The sequence below is a fragment of the Astatotilapia calliptera genome, chromosome 1 (genome assembly GCF_900246225.1).
Source record: "Astatotilapia calliptera chromosome 1, fAstCal1.2, whole genome shotgun sequence".
Taxonomy (NCBI): Eukaryota; Metazoa; Chordata; class Actinopteri; order Cichliformes; family Cichlidae; genus Astatotilapia; species Astatotilapia calliptera.
The window spans coordinates 23,237,626-23,255,092 of NC_039302.1; the positions used below are offsets into that span (position 1 = coordinate 23,237,626).

At 40.2% G+C, this 17,467-nt stretch overlaps 1 protein-coding gene across 3 annotated transcripts in view; it reads right to left on the bottom strand.

The window, feature by feature from the left end:
• LOC113023905 (CUB and sushi domain-containing protein 1) overlaps window positions 1–17,467 on the bottom strand; it is a 435,654-nt gene that overhangs the window by 196,153 nt on the left and 222,034 nt on the right. For all 3 annotated transcript variants that reach the window (XM_026170386.1, XM_026170376.1, XM_026170368.1), the window contains 2 exons: window positions 8,362–8,556; window positions 7,277–7,484 (listed from right to left, as the gene is read on the bottom strand). In XM_026170386.1, the coding sequence (XP_026026171.1) occupies window positions 7,277–7,484; window positions 8,362–8,556 (403 nt within the window). The remainder of the gene's footprint in view (window positions 1–7,276; window positions 7,485–8,361; window positions 8,557–17,467) is intronic.

A 17,467-nucleotide genomic window follows, 5' to 3' on the forward strand; every position in this document is an offset into this window, starting at 1 on the left:
AGGAGAAATGAGATGTAACAGAGGGACATGAGAGCAGAACAAATAGGAAGAAAGACAACATTTGGAGAAAAAATATCTAGCCTCTTTCTTTGGCAGTCATTGAATGTGTCATGAAAAGGCTCTGAGGATGGACAAGGTTCATCTACAGATGCTGCAGGCTGGTTGTGGTGCTCTTTGAACTTCCAGATAAGTATAGAGGCCAGAGGGTCAGTTCAAATGATCAAGGACTTGCACACTAAAGCATTACTATGATAGACCACCGAGGTCAAGCTGCTACAAAAGAATCTAATGTTGAATGTCATGTGTATGAAGAGCAACTTGGGGACTGTCTCAGTCGCAGAAAAACGAATGAGCATTTTACCGACTTGATTATTATTAAACACTACTTTTTCAAAATCCTCATGCAAATTCTTGAGTTTTCAACACTGAGGAAAATCAGTGTCATTACTGTAGTGACCAAGATAGAACTAAATTTAATAAACTGTTCTTGAAAACATGACACTTGAACTTATTGTAAGCACTTATAAATAAGGACTCATTAAGTTACAGAAAAAGATCGCCAACATTGTTTCTCTTAGCATCGAAAGACAGAGGCAGAGGATGAGAGCTGGGCAAAAGGAGCACAGGGGAAGAGGGAAATGAAAGAATAGCCAGACAGAGAGCTAAGAGTGCAGAGAAAGAAAAAAATAAAGGCAAGCATGAAAAAGAGTGAAAGGTGGAGGCAATGGAATGAGAAGAGGGGTTAAGAGCTGCAGAAGACCTGCAGTAAACTTTCATTAAAATGATCAACAAAGCTCATTTCGTATAATCAGAGAAAGAAAAAATACATTCAGATCTGAAGATAACAGTAGTTACACTGTCACAGATAACAGTCTATATTTCATAAAAAACATTAAGCTGAGTATTTACGTAACCAGTGGCTGGTAAAAGAAGAGTAACAATATGAAACCAAGTATGGAAAACAACAGAAATGTATATGATTTTTAAATACATCGTGAATATTTAAGCATCACCAGGTGCATGGACACCTCATGCTTGGACTACTTATCCAAAGGCCTCTGTAACTCCATATCCAGTTTTCCAGTATTCTTAAACAATACTATAAAGATTCCCTCCAATAGGACTGTAGACAACGGCAAGGCTGGAATATGTGCACAGGGACTTCACAACACTTCTTTGCATCTATTTTTACTTCTATATTGACTAGAGACTAACTTTTACCTGGTGGACATGACATAAAACTTTAAACTGGATCAGCTCATGTTTTACACAGACAGGTGATTTGTGCACTGTGTCCAGCACGCTCTCCCAAAGTTCCTCTGAGATCTCCTCTCACAGATTATCGGAGAAAAAGAAAATGTATGAAGATTTATGACATCCCTTTCACTGTCTTTAAAAGTACATCCACAGATATATCAGCGTGTAATACAGGAAACTGAGGAAATCTACTGCCGACAACACTGCTGATTGGGTAATCTTGCTTTTACAGTATGGTTAGCTCGTATTTTTTTTCTTTCTCTGTGGTCTATATAGTTCAAGTTATGACAACATTAGAATTAAAACGTGCTTCAGTTATAAAATAAAACTTCAACTTAATTCTCCAGTAAAGTGTAGTACCTCCCACAGATGGGCCTGAAGTAATCAATTCTCAATGAACTGAAACCATTTGCTACATGAATCTGTACCTTTTATATGATGTCTTTAGGCAACTATTTTTTTGTTACATTTCTATAATATGTCCTTACACTGCCTAATTTTAGGACCTGACTCCCAGAAATTGCCTTTTCCCCACAAAGGTCATTAAACCTTCAAGATCATGAATAGGTTTGCAATTTCAGAGCACTCACATTTTTGGGCTTACGCTTGTAAGAGGCTGAAGTCATTTTTCATGCTCCTGTTTCATCAAACCAGAGGCGTATTAGGTTTGGCGCTTCTGAATTGATCAAAGGGATTTCTAGTCAAAGTAGTATAAACAAAATCACTGACATTTCTCCATCTGTAGTCAAGGATGGATAGCAAAGTCATAGGGTAACAAAGCTGGTAGGTTATTCGAATAATAAACATGATAAACCACTTTCTGCCATTATATGTTTTTATTTTTTTGTACTGTACTATTATTTTTATAGTATCTGAATTTAAATTAAAAAAATTGAGAGGTTTATACAGATTATTATCAGCATGGAGTTCTCTGAATGTTTCACATTTAACTAATATGCATCTGCTACTGATGCCAGTCCATTAGGAGTTACACCTTAGTTACACCTACTGTAGGAGTAGTCTAAGCTTGGAAAGAAAAGCGTCTGGACTTCTTTAAGTTGCTTGAAGACGTTTCACCTGTTATCCGAGAAGCTCCCTCAGTTCTAAGGTCAAATGGTGGAGAGTCCCAGATTTCAGAATCAGAATCAGAATCAGAATCAGAATGGGGTTTATTGCCAAATGTTGAGCAGGTTTACAACATTAGGAAATTGCTGCGGTGCTTCAGTGCAAACATAGTGTCATAAATAGCACTTAAATAGACATGGAAAAAAATAAAAGTAGGGATAAGAATTAAAAGTGCTACGTGGGAAGATATGTGCATGAGATATACATGAGATATATACATGAGAATAAGAATTAAGAGTGCTACGTTGAAAGATATATACATGAGTGCAGGTGGTGATCAGTGCCAAACATGGAATGATGCAGTGAACACAGCGTAGGGTCATGTGTTAGTGGCGGGGACAGTCATATGGTTATTGTTCATGTGTCCAACAGCAGAGGGGAAGAAACTGTTCTTATGGCGAGAGGTTCTGGTGCGAATGGACCGGAGCCTCCTGCCTGAGGGGAGCAGGTCAAACAGACTGTGTCCAGGGTGAGAAGGGTCAGCTGAGATCCGAGCTGCACGCCGCAGTGTCCTGGAGGTGTACAGGTCCTGCAAAGATGGGAGTCTGCAGCCAATCACCTTCTCAGCAGAGCGCACAACACGCTGCAGTCTCTGTTTGTCCCTGATAGTGGCTCCAGCGTACCACACGGTGATGGAGGAGGTGAGGATGGACTCGATGATTGCAGTGTAGAACTGCATCATCGTCCGTGTTGGCAGGTTGAATTTCTTCAGCTGCCTCAGGAAGTACATCCTCTGCTGGGCTTTCTTGATGACGGAGGTGATGGTGGGCTCCCACTTCAGGTCCTGGGTGATGGTGGTACCCAGGAAGCGGAATGAGTCCACAGAGGTGATGGGGGTGTCAGTCAGGATGATGGGGGGGAGTGGGGCTGTGTGCTTCCTGAAGTCCACAATAATCTCCACTGTCTTCTGGGCATTCAGCACCAGGTTGTTGTGGCTGCACCAGGACACCAGACGTTCAACCTCCCTCCTGTAGGCAGACTCGTCCCCGTCCGAGATGAGTCCAATAACGGTGGTGTCATCTGCAAACTTGATTAGCTTGACAGACTGGTGGGTGGAGGTGCAGCAGTGCAGAGGAGAAAGAACACAGCCCTGAGGGGAGCCGGTGCTGATGGTCCGGGAGTCCGAGACATTCTTTCCCAGCCTCACATGCTGCTTCCTGTCCGTCAGGAAGTCAGTGATCCACCGGCAGATGGGATCAGGCACATTCATCTGGGAAAGCTTGTCTCGGAGATGGTCTGGAAGGATGGTGTTGAAGGCAGAGCTGAAGTCCACAAACAGGATCCTGGCGTAGGTTCCTGGGGAGTCCAGATGCTGCAGGATGAAGTGTAGGGCCATGTTGATGGCGTCGTCTACAGACCTGTTGGCTCTATATGCAAACTGCAGGGGGTCCAGGAGGGGGGCCGTGAGGGTCCTGAGATGGGAGAGAACTAGGCGCTCAAAAGACTTCATGACCACAGATGTCAGAGCCACGGGTCTGTAGTCATTTAAGCCCTATGGGAGTGTCCCCCCAAGAGCGACATGGACCCCCTAATGATCCTCTACCTAATCACATGAGCCAAGGTGTGAAAATGGGTGTAGGTCACAACCTAGCCCCAAACCTGGCCCGACCCTATCATGTGATTTCCTGAGGTCAAAAGGCCCAGAATGTGAGTGTGTGTTATGGCGTCTGAGAAGGGATCTCAAAACTGAATTATAGATGGCAGACAGCTGGTGTCGTAAGCCACCGGCTCTGTTCAAAGATGGTCATTCAGCACTATGGCGACAGTGGGAAGGAAAGACTCTCTTTTAACAGGAAGAAACCTCCAGCAGAACCAGGCTCAGGGAGGGGCGGGGCCATCTGCTGCGACCGGTTGGGCTTCTTTCAGCTCCTTAGACTACGATGACCTGGATGACTGAGAACTTTACAGACATACTGTAAGACTAAATGCTACTTGAAAGAACAGATGCATGCAGATACACACCCCCTCCATCATACACAGGCACAGGCCACACATTCGAATACATAACATCTTAAATTTAGAACACCAACCCCTCCCCACAAACCATTAATATGTAGCTGGCAAAAATTGCATGACTAATAAAGTAGAGGAAGAAAGTTTGGTCAGTTTATTTGTATAACCTACTATCAAATGTTAAAGTCCAAAGCCCTTTCGGAGCTGTGATACCATTAGCACACAGCAATCAACAACACAAATAACTGGATGTTTTTGCTACCTTGTGTCTTCCTGACCCTGTTTCTGTCAATCAATCTTTTTTTTGCCAGTTCGACCTCACTCAACAGGTAGTTTTCAACCCAGTAAAGCACAGTGGACCGAAAACTGGGACCAGCTATTGGATTATCCATCACATAATCTTACAAATTAGACTAAGTTTCAAATACCATCATAGTTGAGGTGTACAAACAGTTTAACATATTCACTTGTCTGCAGCAATAAAGTTTTGTCTCTGAAACGAATACGAGGTGTGGAATTGCATAATATGACCAATTCTGTGCGTGTGTGTGTGTGTGTGTGTGTGTGTGTGTGTGTGTGTGTGTGTGTGTGTGTGTGTGTTTTTGTGGGTATGTGTATGTGTGACAGCTAGTCAACCTGACATTCAACTTGCCAGCTAGCAGACAGGAACATGAAACAGGAAATTGCTTTTGGGACAGCCAATCAGAAAATGCTCTCTGTAAACAGGAAGAATCCATCAGAGTAGTCTTGTCAGGTGTCAGTCATTTTAACAATGACCTGTTTTCATGCCTCAGTGAAAATGTCAGTCATCACTTAATCCCACCTCTGGAGAAAAGTACTTAGGATTGTATTAGGTTGTGCATGGCAAAACCCTTTCCATTTTATTTTAGGTCTTTTTTTAAATCATGTGGGTGGTATAACTGAAATATCTCTTGGTTTATTCCCAATTTGGGAACTTTGTTGTACACATCTAGGTTTCTGTGTTTTGCTATATAGCTGAAAACATTTTTTTGAGATGGTGCATATTTTCCCATATGGAAAAGAAATAGTAAAAACTTATATGTGATTACTCATGGCCACTTTCATGAGTAAATCATATAAGGCTTACATGATTTACTCATGAAAGTGGCCACTTTCTCATTACTTTCATATATTGTTTTAGTAAGTATCCAAAACATACAAGTTTCATTATATAATTTTTCAAGGGATCTTATATCTGTTTTCACTCTTATATGCTTTTCATACAAGTTTCACACAAGACAGATACAAACTTTATAAGATTTATATATATATATATATATATATATATAAAAATATCTTTTCCATATGGGTTCACAGCCTGTTGTGGTGGCTCATTAGACAAATCACCAAGTTACCTCAATCTTTACTGCAGGAGTTTTTCTTTTAAGTAAGTATGACGGAGATGTTAAACCCTAATCAGAGCAGTCAAGACAAAAGTGCTTAGTTCTTGCAGTCTCCATTTTCCATGTAACAAAATGTTGGGTGCACTCTCTACTACTCTTCCTTATCTTGCCCCTGCATTGCAGAGGGTGGGCTGACAGTGGTCCTTGAATGTTATACTGTCAGAGCCAAGCTGTGTGTATGCATGTGTGCACTTGACTGTGTGTAATCTGTCAGAGCCTAGAGAAACAATCAACAGCTCACCCTGTCAGAGAGCCACTTAAGACCTGACAAAAAACACACACGTGTGCACACGCACACACACAAATGGTATCATGAGAATGCCAGGGTTGACGCGCGCTGCTCGACTGGTGACGGCACTAAATGCACAATTATTCTCCATTCCTTTTGTTTTCATCCAGTGCTATTGTCTCTGCCTCTTTCACTCCTCTTATTTATCTGTCGACCTATTCATTCAATTACTTTGCAAGCAGTAGCACAATCACAAAGCATTTTCTACACATGGAACACATCAGTTACAGTTAGGAGAACATGAGAAAAAGAAAGAATCCTCTAAAAGTATCACAGATGTCAAATCCCTTTCAAATCAAAGTAATTGCTCTTTCTGAAGAAGAAAGCAACCTGGGATAATCTACGCTAACAGAGACGAGAATATGTATGTTTTGTTTCAATCATGTCTAAAAATTTAGAGTTTACTAATGTCTAATTAGGCTTTGCTTCCAGGCATGTCTGTTGTTATTACTGACAGAGGCCAAACAACTTCATACTTTCCCCTCTCTTGATTTCCCAGCACTTACAACCTGGAAACAAGTTCCCCATCCCTAACCATTAAGCTTCTCTCACCTTTGCACAAACATATTGAAGCCTCCACTGGATGCGTGTGATATTTCAAACAAACCAACATGACTTCCAACAGTGCTCTAAATTTAAAAAGCAGAGCGTTTTGTGGCACAGCAGAGTGCAAATTTTCAAACTCAACTACACAAAAAAATGGGAGCAAAAACACAACTATTTATCACCTTGCCTATGGGATTTGAATAAATCAGGAAAATCAACAGGACTCCAGTGTGGGTAATCAATCAGCGGTTGTATCTGTCCTCCCAAACAACATCATTAGTCCCCTTTTAAAATTAAAAGCCATTCTTGAAAGTACTCTTGTTAGAGAAAATTGGAGTGAAAACAACAACTGTTCTCTTCAGTGTAAGCAAATCAGATAACTGAACAATAGTCTCTGGGTTGCTAATTCTTGGAATGAAGCATCCGCCTAATTTATAGAACATCAATGTCCACTTTGTTTACATCTATGCTACACTCTTTCTTTCACTGCTCAAAATAAAAAAAAAACACATAAAAGATGACAATACCACTAAAGCTTTAAGTGTCAGTGATGATTGTGTGTGCCTCTGTTTTCATTATATATTTACCGCTCGACACATGGTGCCTCAGTCATGCTGATTTGTACAAAGACCCCTGCGTTATCTGGCTCATCATTGCAATCTGTGTGTGAGATGTGTCTTACCATATGCTTGGTGCTTCTGTCCCGCTGATTTCCAGGAAGTCATATTTGTCCTCTAATAAGAAGTCATTGAAGACGAGAGCTATGGTGTCCCCGGGCTCAGCAAGGATTGACCACGTACAGTCCAGGTTGTTGTCGTACTCTGCTGGGTATCCAGGGCTGGTTATTGAACCCGCGGTGCCTCGTAACGTACCGCCACACGCTCCCTCGGCTGGTTAGAAACAGATGAAACGAATGCTATTTTTATTATTTCATATACTGATTTTGTAACTTAACTTCTTGGCCTTCTTGGGTTGGCTTATCATTTATTTCATGTTTTTTGTGTCAATAAAGTTTTCACACATTAAAAACCACACTTTTTGACACATGCCTCTCTAACATTAGCAGACAAATAAACACAATGCACACACTATGAGCTGAGATAAATACAGTATTGTCATTATCACATCATCACTATGATTTAGATCATCTGTTAATTTTCATTCACAACTACTCATTTAGTAAACCCTCAATAGAGCTATTCAACCATCTACTCACTCTAATGGAAGACATATGAACAGATCTGTTCTTGTCTGTAGACTAATGAACCATTAAAGGGGCTTTACTTAAGGATGTTGGGCACCATCTGGTTGATACAGTAGTTTGTGATGTAATTTGAGGCAGACTTTTCTGTGCATTGGAAGCAATCAATACACAGGGGCTCTCATCTTCTGGCTAATGACCCTTATGTCAAGTTTCTTCAGTTCTCATGATCTTAGCGATGTGATTTTTTTTCTCATCTTTTACTTTCATGGCTATAATTGGTGAACAGTTTTTCATTTCCTTCAATCGGAGCTTAGTTCAGTTCAAATGAAAGAACTGAAAGACTCCAATGGAGACAATGGAAAGTACATACAGTTTACTTTTGAACTTAGCTTTGGGTCATGATTATGTGAAAGGTATCTTGTCAGTTTCATTTAAGTAAAAAGAATGGTTTCCATCTTCTAAACTGTATTTACTGCAAGTCCTTTGAACGGCATTACTAAAAAATTTCTAGAAGCAATATCAATGAATTGAAAATGGAAAGAAAGAAAGAAAAAATGTCTTGCCTCTGCAAAAAGGCGATGGGAAGTCCCATTGTGCTCCACTTCCAGGCGATACGATGCATGTGAGGATACTGTGTCCTTCCAATACAAACCCTGACTCACAGCTGTATCGGATTTTATCCCCCATGTTGTACCGCGAGCCATGAATGACTCCATTTGGAATGAGACCAGGGGTGCCACATGTATGACTCGGCAGCACTGAAACAAAGAGAAGAGCAGACAGAGAAAATCGTTTATTACCTCCAAAATATCCATTAATTTAACTATTTGTTATAGTGAAAAATAACTAACCAAGAAGTTCTTGCAGTATTTTTTAATATTCGAGTGTTAGTGTGAACTACAAACTTTTTGGCTTGTTACCACATAAAACAGCTCAACTATAGATCTATTAGTCAGTCAGGGTTACTGAGCAATTTGTGTTTACTTTGAAGCGGTAAAAATATCCAGTACAAAATAAGCAAAATGCTTTGAGTTCAGCATTTTGCTTTTATTTGTCTTAATCAGTTAATTATTAAATATACTATATTTTACAGTCAACCTAATTACCCACACAAAATGACACATATTGTATGTATGTTTGGTTTTCCCAGGAAACCTAAAAATATGCTAAAGTGACTGCGTGGTATTGAGATGTCTGGCAAGCATTTTGCCTCCAATGTGCATCTGTTGCTGCGCGTTCTTAGATGACACAGCTCTACAGTGGGAGAAGCTACAGGCAGTTCATGGTATAACTAGGCCAAAATCAACTATGACTGTAGCCAACACGCCTTAGCTTCACAGAAGGGGCAGCAACACAGTGGCTGTAGTTCAACCTGGACAAATTCCACTGTATCTAACCCTGGTGTATGCTGTGTGTTATGTGTACTTGTATAACTGGAGCATGTTAACTTGCTGGGTGTGTAATGTCTGTTCGTAATGTGCATCCAAATGGCTTTTATGTGTATCTGTCTATGGGCATGCACTGTGCAGTGTGTTTATGTGTAAGGGGTGTTGAGTAAGTCAATCTGTGTGTTTGTGTACGCTGTTCCAGTTAAATGCTAGCATGGTAATTAGACAAAGCTTCACCATGAGACCCTGTGAACTAGGACACTGAGAAAGGGGAAGGGATGGGGTGAGAGGAAGACAAAGAGAGCAAGAAGAGGAGAAAAAGAGAGAAAGAGAAAGCTACAGACAAGAGAAGAGGGAGTAGGAGAAAGACTAGTGATATAATGAAGGAGAAGGAGTAAATGGGAAGAGAGCGGTGGGGAGGAGGAGGTTGGAAAAGAAGAGGAGACTCCAGTCACACAGCAAAACAGAGAGGTGAACTAATTGCAGTGGGGTCCAAACATGTATAATTTACTATAATTGACTCATTATTTGGATTGTATGAAGTCATGCATCAGAGACAAGTTACTTGCACTCAGCTGACCATTCTGTCCTCTGCACAAACATCCACCCTGCTCTGTTTGAATACGGTGAGGCACAAAACCAAATCCAAAGCCCAAGCTAAATCACTGACTCAAGGACAGGTTGAAGGAGTGAAAGAAGAATGGGGAAAAAAAGCAAAAAAAAGAAAGAATCATGTGTTCAAGCCAAGTCATTAGTCACAGTTATGTGACTGTAGAGTTCTGTGTCTGCCAAGCTGTCATGTTAAAAAAAGAAAGAAAGAAAAATACCTGCCTCATGCTCAAAGGGTTTCCCTCATATAGACAAATCAGAGTGTCCTAAGGCCTAAGTATCCTTGTTAACACACTTGATGTTTTGATATTTTATCATCAAACACCAAGTGTGGTGGTTTAACTATCATGTCATCTCCTAAAATTAAATTTTAGGTGTGATTTGGGAATCACAGAAAACCATTTGCACATTCACACCTATTTAAAATCACCAGTTAACCTAACTCCACTATTTTATGTATTTGGACATGTGGAAGGAAGCCGGAATACCTGATAGAAGCCACGCAGACACTGGCAGAACATGCAATCTATACACAGAAAGACCCCAGCCCGATGGTGGACTCAAACTCAGGACCTTGCTATGAGGTAACAGTGCTAATGTCGTATATATATTTGGTAGATCCTGCACTGTATTGTGACTTGTGTGTGACTTGGGCTTGAAGTTGTGTTGTACGCCACATCCCCACTGAGTTCCTGATGAAGGCTCTTAGGGTCCTGTTGATCTTGTATAGTTCCAGGCATTCCAGGATCCAGGTGTGGGGCATCGAGTCATTGACCTTCTTGTAATCAATCCAGTCAGGGCACAGGTTGGTCAGCCTAGTCTTGCAGTCTCGGGCGACTGCCTGGTCTACCAGTAGCTGGTGTTTTGCGAGCAAGATGTTAATGATAACCAAGTGGCTGGCCTAGTATACAGCTGAGCTGATACTGTGCTGAGTATGGTCTGGAAGTACCAATATCAAAATGGAATACACACCCAAAGGTGGTTGAGAATAACCAAGCTAGAATCCTGTGGGACTTCCAGATACAGATAGAGATACAGATAGAGAAACTGCTGATGAGTAGTGGTGGTAGCAGGTGAGTAGCAGTGGTGGACAAGCAGAGGAAGATGGCCATAGTGATCAATATAGCACACCAAGTGATGGCAACATCAGGAAGTGTGAACACAAGAAGGTCAAGAAACCAAGGATTGAGAGCAAGAGAAGATATGACTGGTGAATGTGTTAACTGGAACACTAGGAGCAGTGACCGCCCAAAATGGGTGATGGCCTTAGGAGAATGATATATGAGATCTCTATCCAGAAGGGTGCAGACCTGAGACTAGGCATATATTAGGGAGAAATTTAACATTTTCCCCTCAAAGTTGATGTGTTAGAAGCAGGAAAAATGAGCAAGCATAACAATGAGTGAGTTTGACATGGGTCAAATTGTGATGGGCAGATGACTGGGTCAGAGCAACTCCAAAACTTTAGCGCTTGTAAGATGATCCCTGTCTGCAGTGGCCAGTATCTATCAAACCCAAGGGGAGCATTGGCTGACCCGTGCGGTGTGATCCAACAAACGAGCTACTGTAGCTCAAATAACTGAAAAACATGATGTTTGTTTTGATAGAAAGATGTCAGGACACACAGCGCATCGCAGTTTGTTGTGTATAGGGGTGCATAGTCCCAGCTGGGTACAGAGTGCCCATGCTGACTCCTGTCAACTGCCAGAAACTCCAACAATAAGCATGTGAGCATCAGAAATAGACCAGGAGAGGAATACATCATGTGGCTTATCGGGAATGTGTGCATCACTTTCCTGGAGAACGCCCGGCACCAAGACACACTGTGAAAAGAAAGCAGCCTGTCCATACTTGATGGGTCATGGCTTTTGTGGCAGCAAAAGGTGGGCCCACATATATGAGTCATAGATAGGTGGTAAGTTGATAAGTTAGCTATTTTTAATTCAGAGGAACAAATGGCTGTTTATTTGCCACTAACAATCAGGACTAGTTTGGGGATATTCCACATTAATTACAATGTAAATAAAGTCTGCAATAAAAGCTGTGTGCACAACTTCTTGATTTGTTTGGCATGTTTTTAATCAGACTTGTTTAGCTCTGACCTCGTGCCTGGGAAAGTTCAAATTACCCATTTGTAGTTGCATTCAGCAGCATAATCACATTGATTACTTAATATTGGACGGCTCCATGGTTAAAAATTGCAATTATCTAGAATTTGAGGTCATTGGGATTTATTTATTTATCATTAATTTATGGTGAACACATAGTGGTGTTTTGCATAATAAGTAATCACAACAGCACGAGAATTAGCACCTTGCAGTTGTGTGTCTCTGCCAACCAGTCAAGTTGCAGTTTTCATCTATAATCATGTACTCTGCTATCCAATTGGTATGTCAGTGTCATCTAAATATATACTACTGCACTCACACCATTGTCTGAGGGAGTTTTTTTTAAAGATAAATATACAAGAAAAGCAACAAAGTGCTCCGGGAGAGAAAAAGCTAAAGTCCCAACTAGAAACTTGATTGGCAGATTGGATCCCACTCCATGTGGTAATGGGGAAGAAGTTCATTCCACCAGTCATCACTGGAAACTTACTACCTATTTGTATGTCTGTTGACAAAGTAAGAATAAGGGGACCCAAATCTTTTAATGTAGATCAATAAAATTAAAGTTGAAGACTTGATTTAAGCTTAGAGGAAAACCAGATTAAAGTTACAGGAATGGTCAGCGTAATCATGAATGCATTGTAATGTCCTCTGAAGTCATGGAAAGATGACTGCGTACAAGTGAACGTGCTTGTGTGTGCTTATGTGAGATTCTCCTGAAAGTGACTGATGGTGCTCCTCTGTTGTGCTCGTCCCTTCCAGCCCTTTACAGCCTTAGGGCAGGTCAGTGTGTTGCTATAGCAACTCTTCGCAAGGGCAACATTTCAGTATTGATGAAAAGGTGACGCGAGGTTTAGACACGCAAAATGAGTGAATGAAAAAAGAACGAATAGAGGATGGAAGAGAAAGAGTTGGGAGGGGAAGAACAAGTTGTGTTAAAAGGGAAAGAACAAATGAAGGGTTACGGAAGTAAACAATGACAGCCAGAAGGAATGAGGAAGTGAAAGAGACAGGAAGCGGTGCATGAGAGAGGTGTTGATAAAGCCTTTTGGTAAATCATTAATACACTATTATTATTGTCTTGCAGAATTCTTGAACATAGATATTTGTATCCTACTTTCTGTTTGATCCTTTCTAATTTGTTTTTATTCTGTCTGTGTGAATTAAACATTCCCAGAGTGCTTCATCATTAGTTTCTCTTTCTCTATTGCTGCCACAGAAGCACAACAAGATTCTTCTATAGTGGGATACAAATAACATATATGATATACTGTAAATAGGAATGTATATAGATACAATTTTATAGATACCAGTGTTATTATTAAGTATACCTATGGTCCAGTTCTTTATGTATTCTTTTAATTAGGTCTGATTAAATTTTTGTTTGAAAAAAGCAAGGACTAGGATTTTCAATGTTTGCTCATTTTTTTAACATCTTTGAGTCTGAACATATGTGTAGAATCACAGATAAAAAAGATATGTTAGAGATCTATATCTAAAGAGGCTGATGATAGCAAGTACAGAATGGGTTGCTTTCATTAAAATGTCAGTCACAACTAATAAATAAATAAATAAATAGAAAACTGTTAACATCAAGTGGAAAAAAACAGTACAGTACATAATTAATACAATAGATAGAATGATGTCAGAAGATCAAAATGCTATTATTTTGATGTTCTCTGTGAACTGTCAGTAAAAACACGGGGAATACGTGGAAAATGACCCCTACATCTCTGAGACAAACAAAACAACTGGAGTGAAATATATTTGTATCCAGAGCATGTAACTTGCCACGAGCTAATGTTGGAACAGATGTTTTGTCAAATCCAGCTCCTCATACCTGGCAAAAATCACTAATTTCTTGTTTGGTTTCCAGGGGGCTGTAAAGTTAAAACCAAGCGGAACCAGAACAAATGTCAGAGTGTGTGCGCATTTTGCCAAACAGGGATTTGGACAGATGTTAACATTTGAAATATGTTGGGGAAAATTCAACTTTCCACAGAGATTAAAACTTTGGCTTAACTTTTTTTTTTTTTTTAAATAAAAAGACTTTTTGGACTTTATTTCAACTCAACTCAAAATTCAGGTCAGTTTTAGTTTTGAATCCAAAACACTCCCACAACCTCGGTCACCCAAAGCCTTGTAAGTGAACTTTAGAGAGCAAACTATTCGGTCTAGTATGTCCCTTTGTAAGAAAATGACAATTTCTTCACAGTTAGAAGAAATTGGCTAATTTTAAGGTAATGTTTGCACAATTAACATACAAGCACAATTTTTAGGAAAAGATGCAGATGAAATGTATTTACTGGCCTACTATCCTCTTTTACCACTGAAGAATTCACTTCATGTCTCTGCTGGGACAGTGAGTTCACACTGAAAGCATCTCTCTGTGGGTGCAATCCATAATTCATTAACACCTTTACTCCGTTCCCATGGTGTATATCTATAAATAAATATAATCTCCATACTGTTTTAATCTCTAGTTTTTCATATAAAGTTGTTTCAGTTGGAAAGATGCCAAAGCCCCTGAGCTAAATGAACTCCCCAGCATAGCTAATGTTCCCAAGGCACAAATGTATTAACAGCTTGACTGACACGTAATGCTTTACAGCTCTAACCAAACAAACTGTGATAGGGCTCCTGGCCAATTATGGCCAAGAACCATTGCTAACTGACTGGAGGCCCCTCACCACTCAATGAGCTCTCTTAGTTTCAATATTCATCATCTAATGTAGCATTATGGACACCACTAACTCATAATTCAAAGCTATTATTAGGGTGTTTCACATTCTGAGGACACCTTTGCTTGAGCCCTTAGAATTAATTCTCACCCTGTGGTTGTGGGACATGTGGGACTTATTTAAGGGCAGTGTTGGGAAGGTTACTTTTAAAATGTATTCCATTACAGAATACAGAATACATGCCCCAAAATGTATTCTGTAACCTATTCCGTTACATTACTCAATGACAGTAACGTATTCTGAATACTTTGGATTACTTAATATATTGTGGCGAGTTCAGACAAGGAGGAGACGGAGGTATCAACAAATTTCCCACGTGTGGGACTAATAAAGGTTATCTTATCTTATCTTATCGTTTGGTCTTGCTTCCCGTGAGCTAGCCAGGGAGCACAGCCGTTTATTACATTTGCAGAAGAACACACTGCCACTAGCTAACTGCTCAGCGCGGCAACCACTGTCACTACCCGAGAGGGGTGGCGCAAGATGGCGTGTTGAGCAGTCGCACGAATTAGGAGCTCGTTGAACTTGTCCCAGAATTTACTTTGTGTTCGTTATTGTTTCCACTCGAAAGTAGTAAAATGACTGCCCCAAGTATAGTTAAACCTGCTAAATTCAAACTCGACCTCAAAAACAAGAAACAACATCGCCATGTGATGGAAAGGAAGACCGCAGAGAAGGAACGGATCATGACTACGTAGCAATGGACGTAGCAGTGATGAGCAAAAGGGAACGGGGCAACGATTCGGTTCCATCTACACCTTGTAAGAAGCCTGCAGAAAAGAAAGCTAAGTCAGCAGAGATAAGTGAAAGTGACGAAGTCTCCAATGCTACTATATTGAAAGCGATTCTAAACCTTGAAAAAAGAGTGGACGAGCAGCTAGCTGACCTGAGTGTGCAATGCAAGCAAGCTAGTACGATGCTAGCCAGCCTAGCCAAAGCGGTTCAGTTCAACTCGGAGGAGGTGAAAGAATGTAAACAAAAGGTTAAAGAGTTGGAGAGACGAAACGAGCAGTTGACCAAAGATAACTACGATCTCAAGGAGAGAGTGAGAGAGCAAGAAAGGTACAAAATGAGGTGGTGCCTCCGGATTATAGGATTAGAAGAGAAAAGAGATGAAGATGTCAGATCGCTGGTTATTGGAATTCTTGGCAAGATCGCACCTGATATGATATCAAAGCTTGAAGAATCTGGATGTGGTGCATAGAGTTGGGAAGAAGATTGAGAACAAGGTCCGACATATCATCATTCTGTTTGCTCTAAGACACGTGAAAGAGGAGATTTGGCGTCGCACCAAAGATTCGGCTGTCTGTAAGAACGGGGGTTTCCACTTCGCTGAGGTACTGCCGCGGGAGGACTGGGAAGAGAGGAGGCGGCTGTGGCCGCAAATTGAACAAGCCAGACGGGCTGGGAAACGGGCCTTTTTCCGGGGTCCTCATGGATACATCGAAGGACGGAGGATCGTTGACGTTGAATGAAAGACTTGATGTAAGACTGTATACAGTGGAATATTATTAATGGGACAAAAGAGTTCTACTTAAAGTTAAAGGTTATTAGTCACTGAGTTGGTGACAAGTGTTACAATTTAAACTCATATTTATATATTTTTCTTTTCTTTTTAAAAAAAAAGAAGTTATTTTCTTAGCATATTCTTATTATGGTTCACTCAAAAATTTCTTTTGGTTCATTAAACATTCGGGGTTTGAAGGAAATTGTTAAGAGAAAGGCACTTTTTTTTTATTTTGCAAGGGGCAAAAATATCATTGTCTGTTTTTACAAGAAACTCACTCTGTGAATGCCGATGCTACCTTTTGGGCTAATCAGTGGGGAGACAAGATTCTTTTCAGTCATGGATCTAACAGATCTGGAGGTGTGGCGATTTGTTTTAATAAGTTCCCAGGGGAGATTATAACATATAAAGCTGATAGTGAGGGTCATTGGTTAACTGCAGTCTTGAAGAGCGAAGGTATATTTCTAATTGTTACAAATCTTTATGGACATAATAATGAGGGTCAAAATAAAAGTCTATTGGAAAATCTAACAAATGTTATTTCAGAGTTTAAAGTTATGTACCCCACAGATTACATCCTAGTAGGAGGAGACTGGAACATGACACCAGATGAATGGATGGACAGATGGCCTCCTCGCTTAGGAAGGAGGCAACAGAATAACATTATTGAGAACTTTTCTAGTGATAATAATTTTACAGACATTTGGAGAAGTTTGAATCCTGGAGTTAAGAATTATTCTTGGTTTAAACCTAATGGAGAAAGCAGGTCAAGACTTGATTATTGGTTAGTGAGCGATGACATTTTGAGGTGTACTTCACAATCTAAAATCTCCAAAGCACCCCTTTCTGATCACTGTTTCATTGATCTTGTCTTAGAACCAACAAGAACGAAACATAGTAGCAGAGGATATTGGAAATTTAATGCCAGCCTTTTAAATAAGGACAAGTTTTGTGATAAAATTAGACATATAATTATAGATATAAAAAATGATGACTCAGTAGTGGGTAATATACAGAAATGGGAATTTGTTAAATTCAAAATCAGAGAATTCACTATAAAATTCTGCAAAGAACTGAACAGGGAAAAACGGGAATATGAAAGTAATTTACTTCGTGAAATAACTCAGTGCTGTAGTAAAGAAAAACTAAACGTGCAAGAGAAGAATAAATTGATGGAGTTACAATCTAAATTGGACGATCTTTACCTAGAGAAAGCCCATGGTGCCTTTATAAGATCGAGAGCCAAGTGGATTGAGGCAGGTGAAAAGAACTCTTCATATTTTAGTAAGCTGGAAAAGTGTAGACAGCAGAGAAAT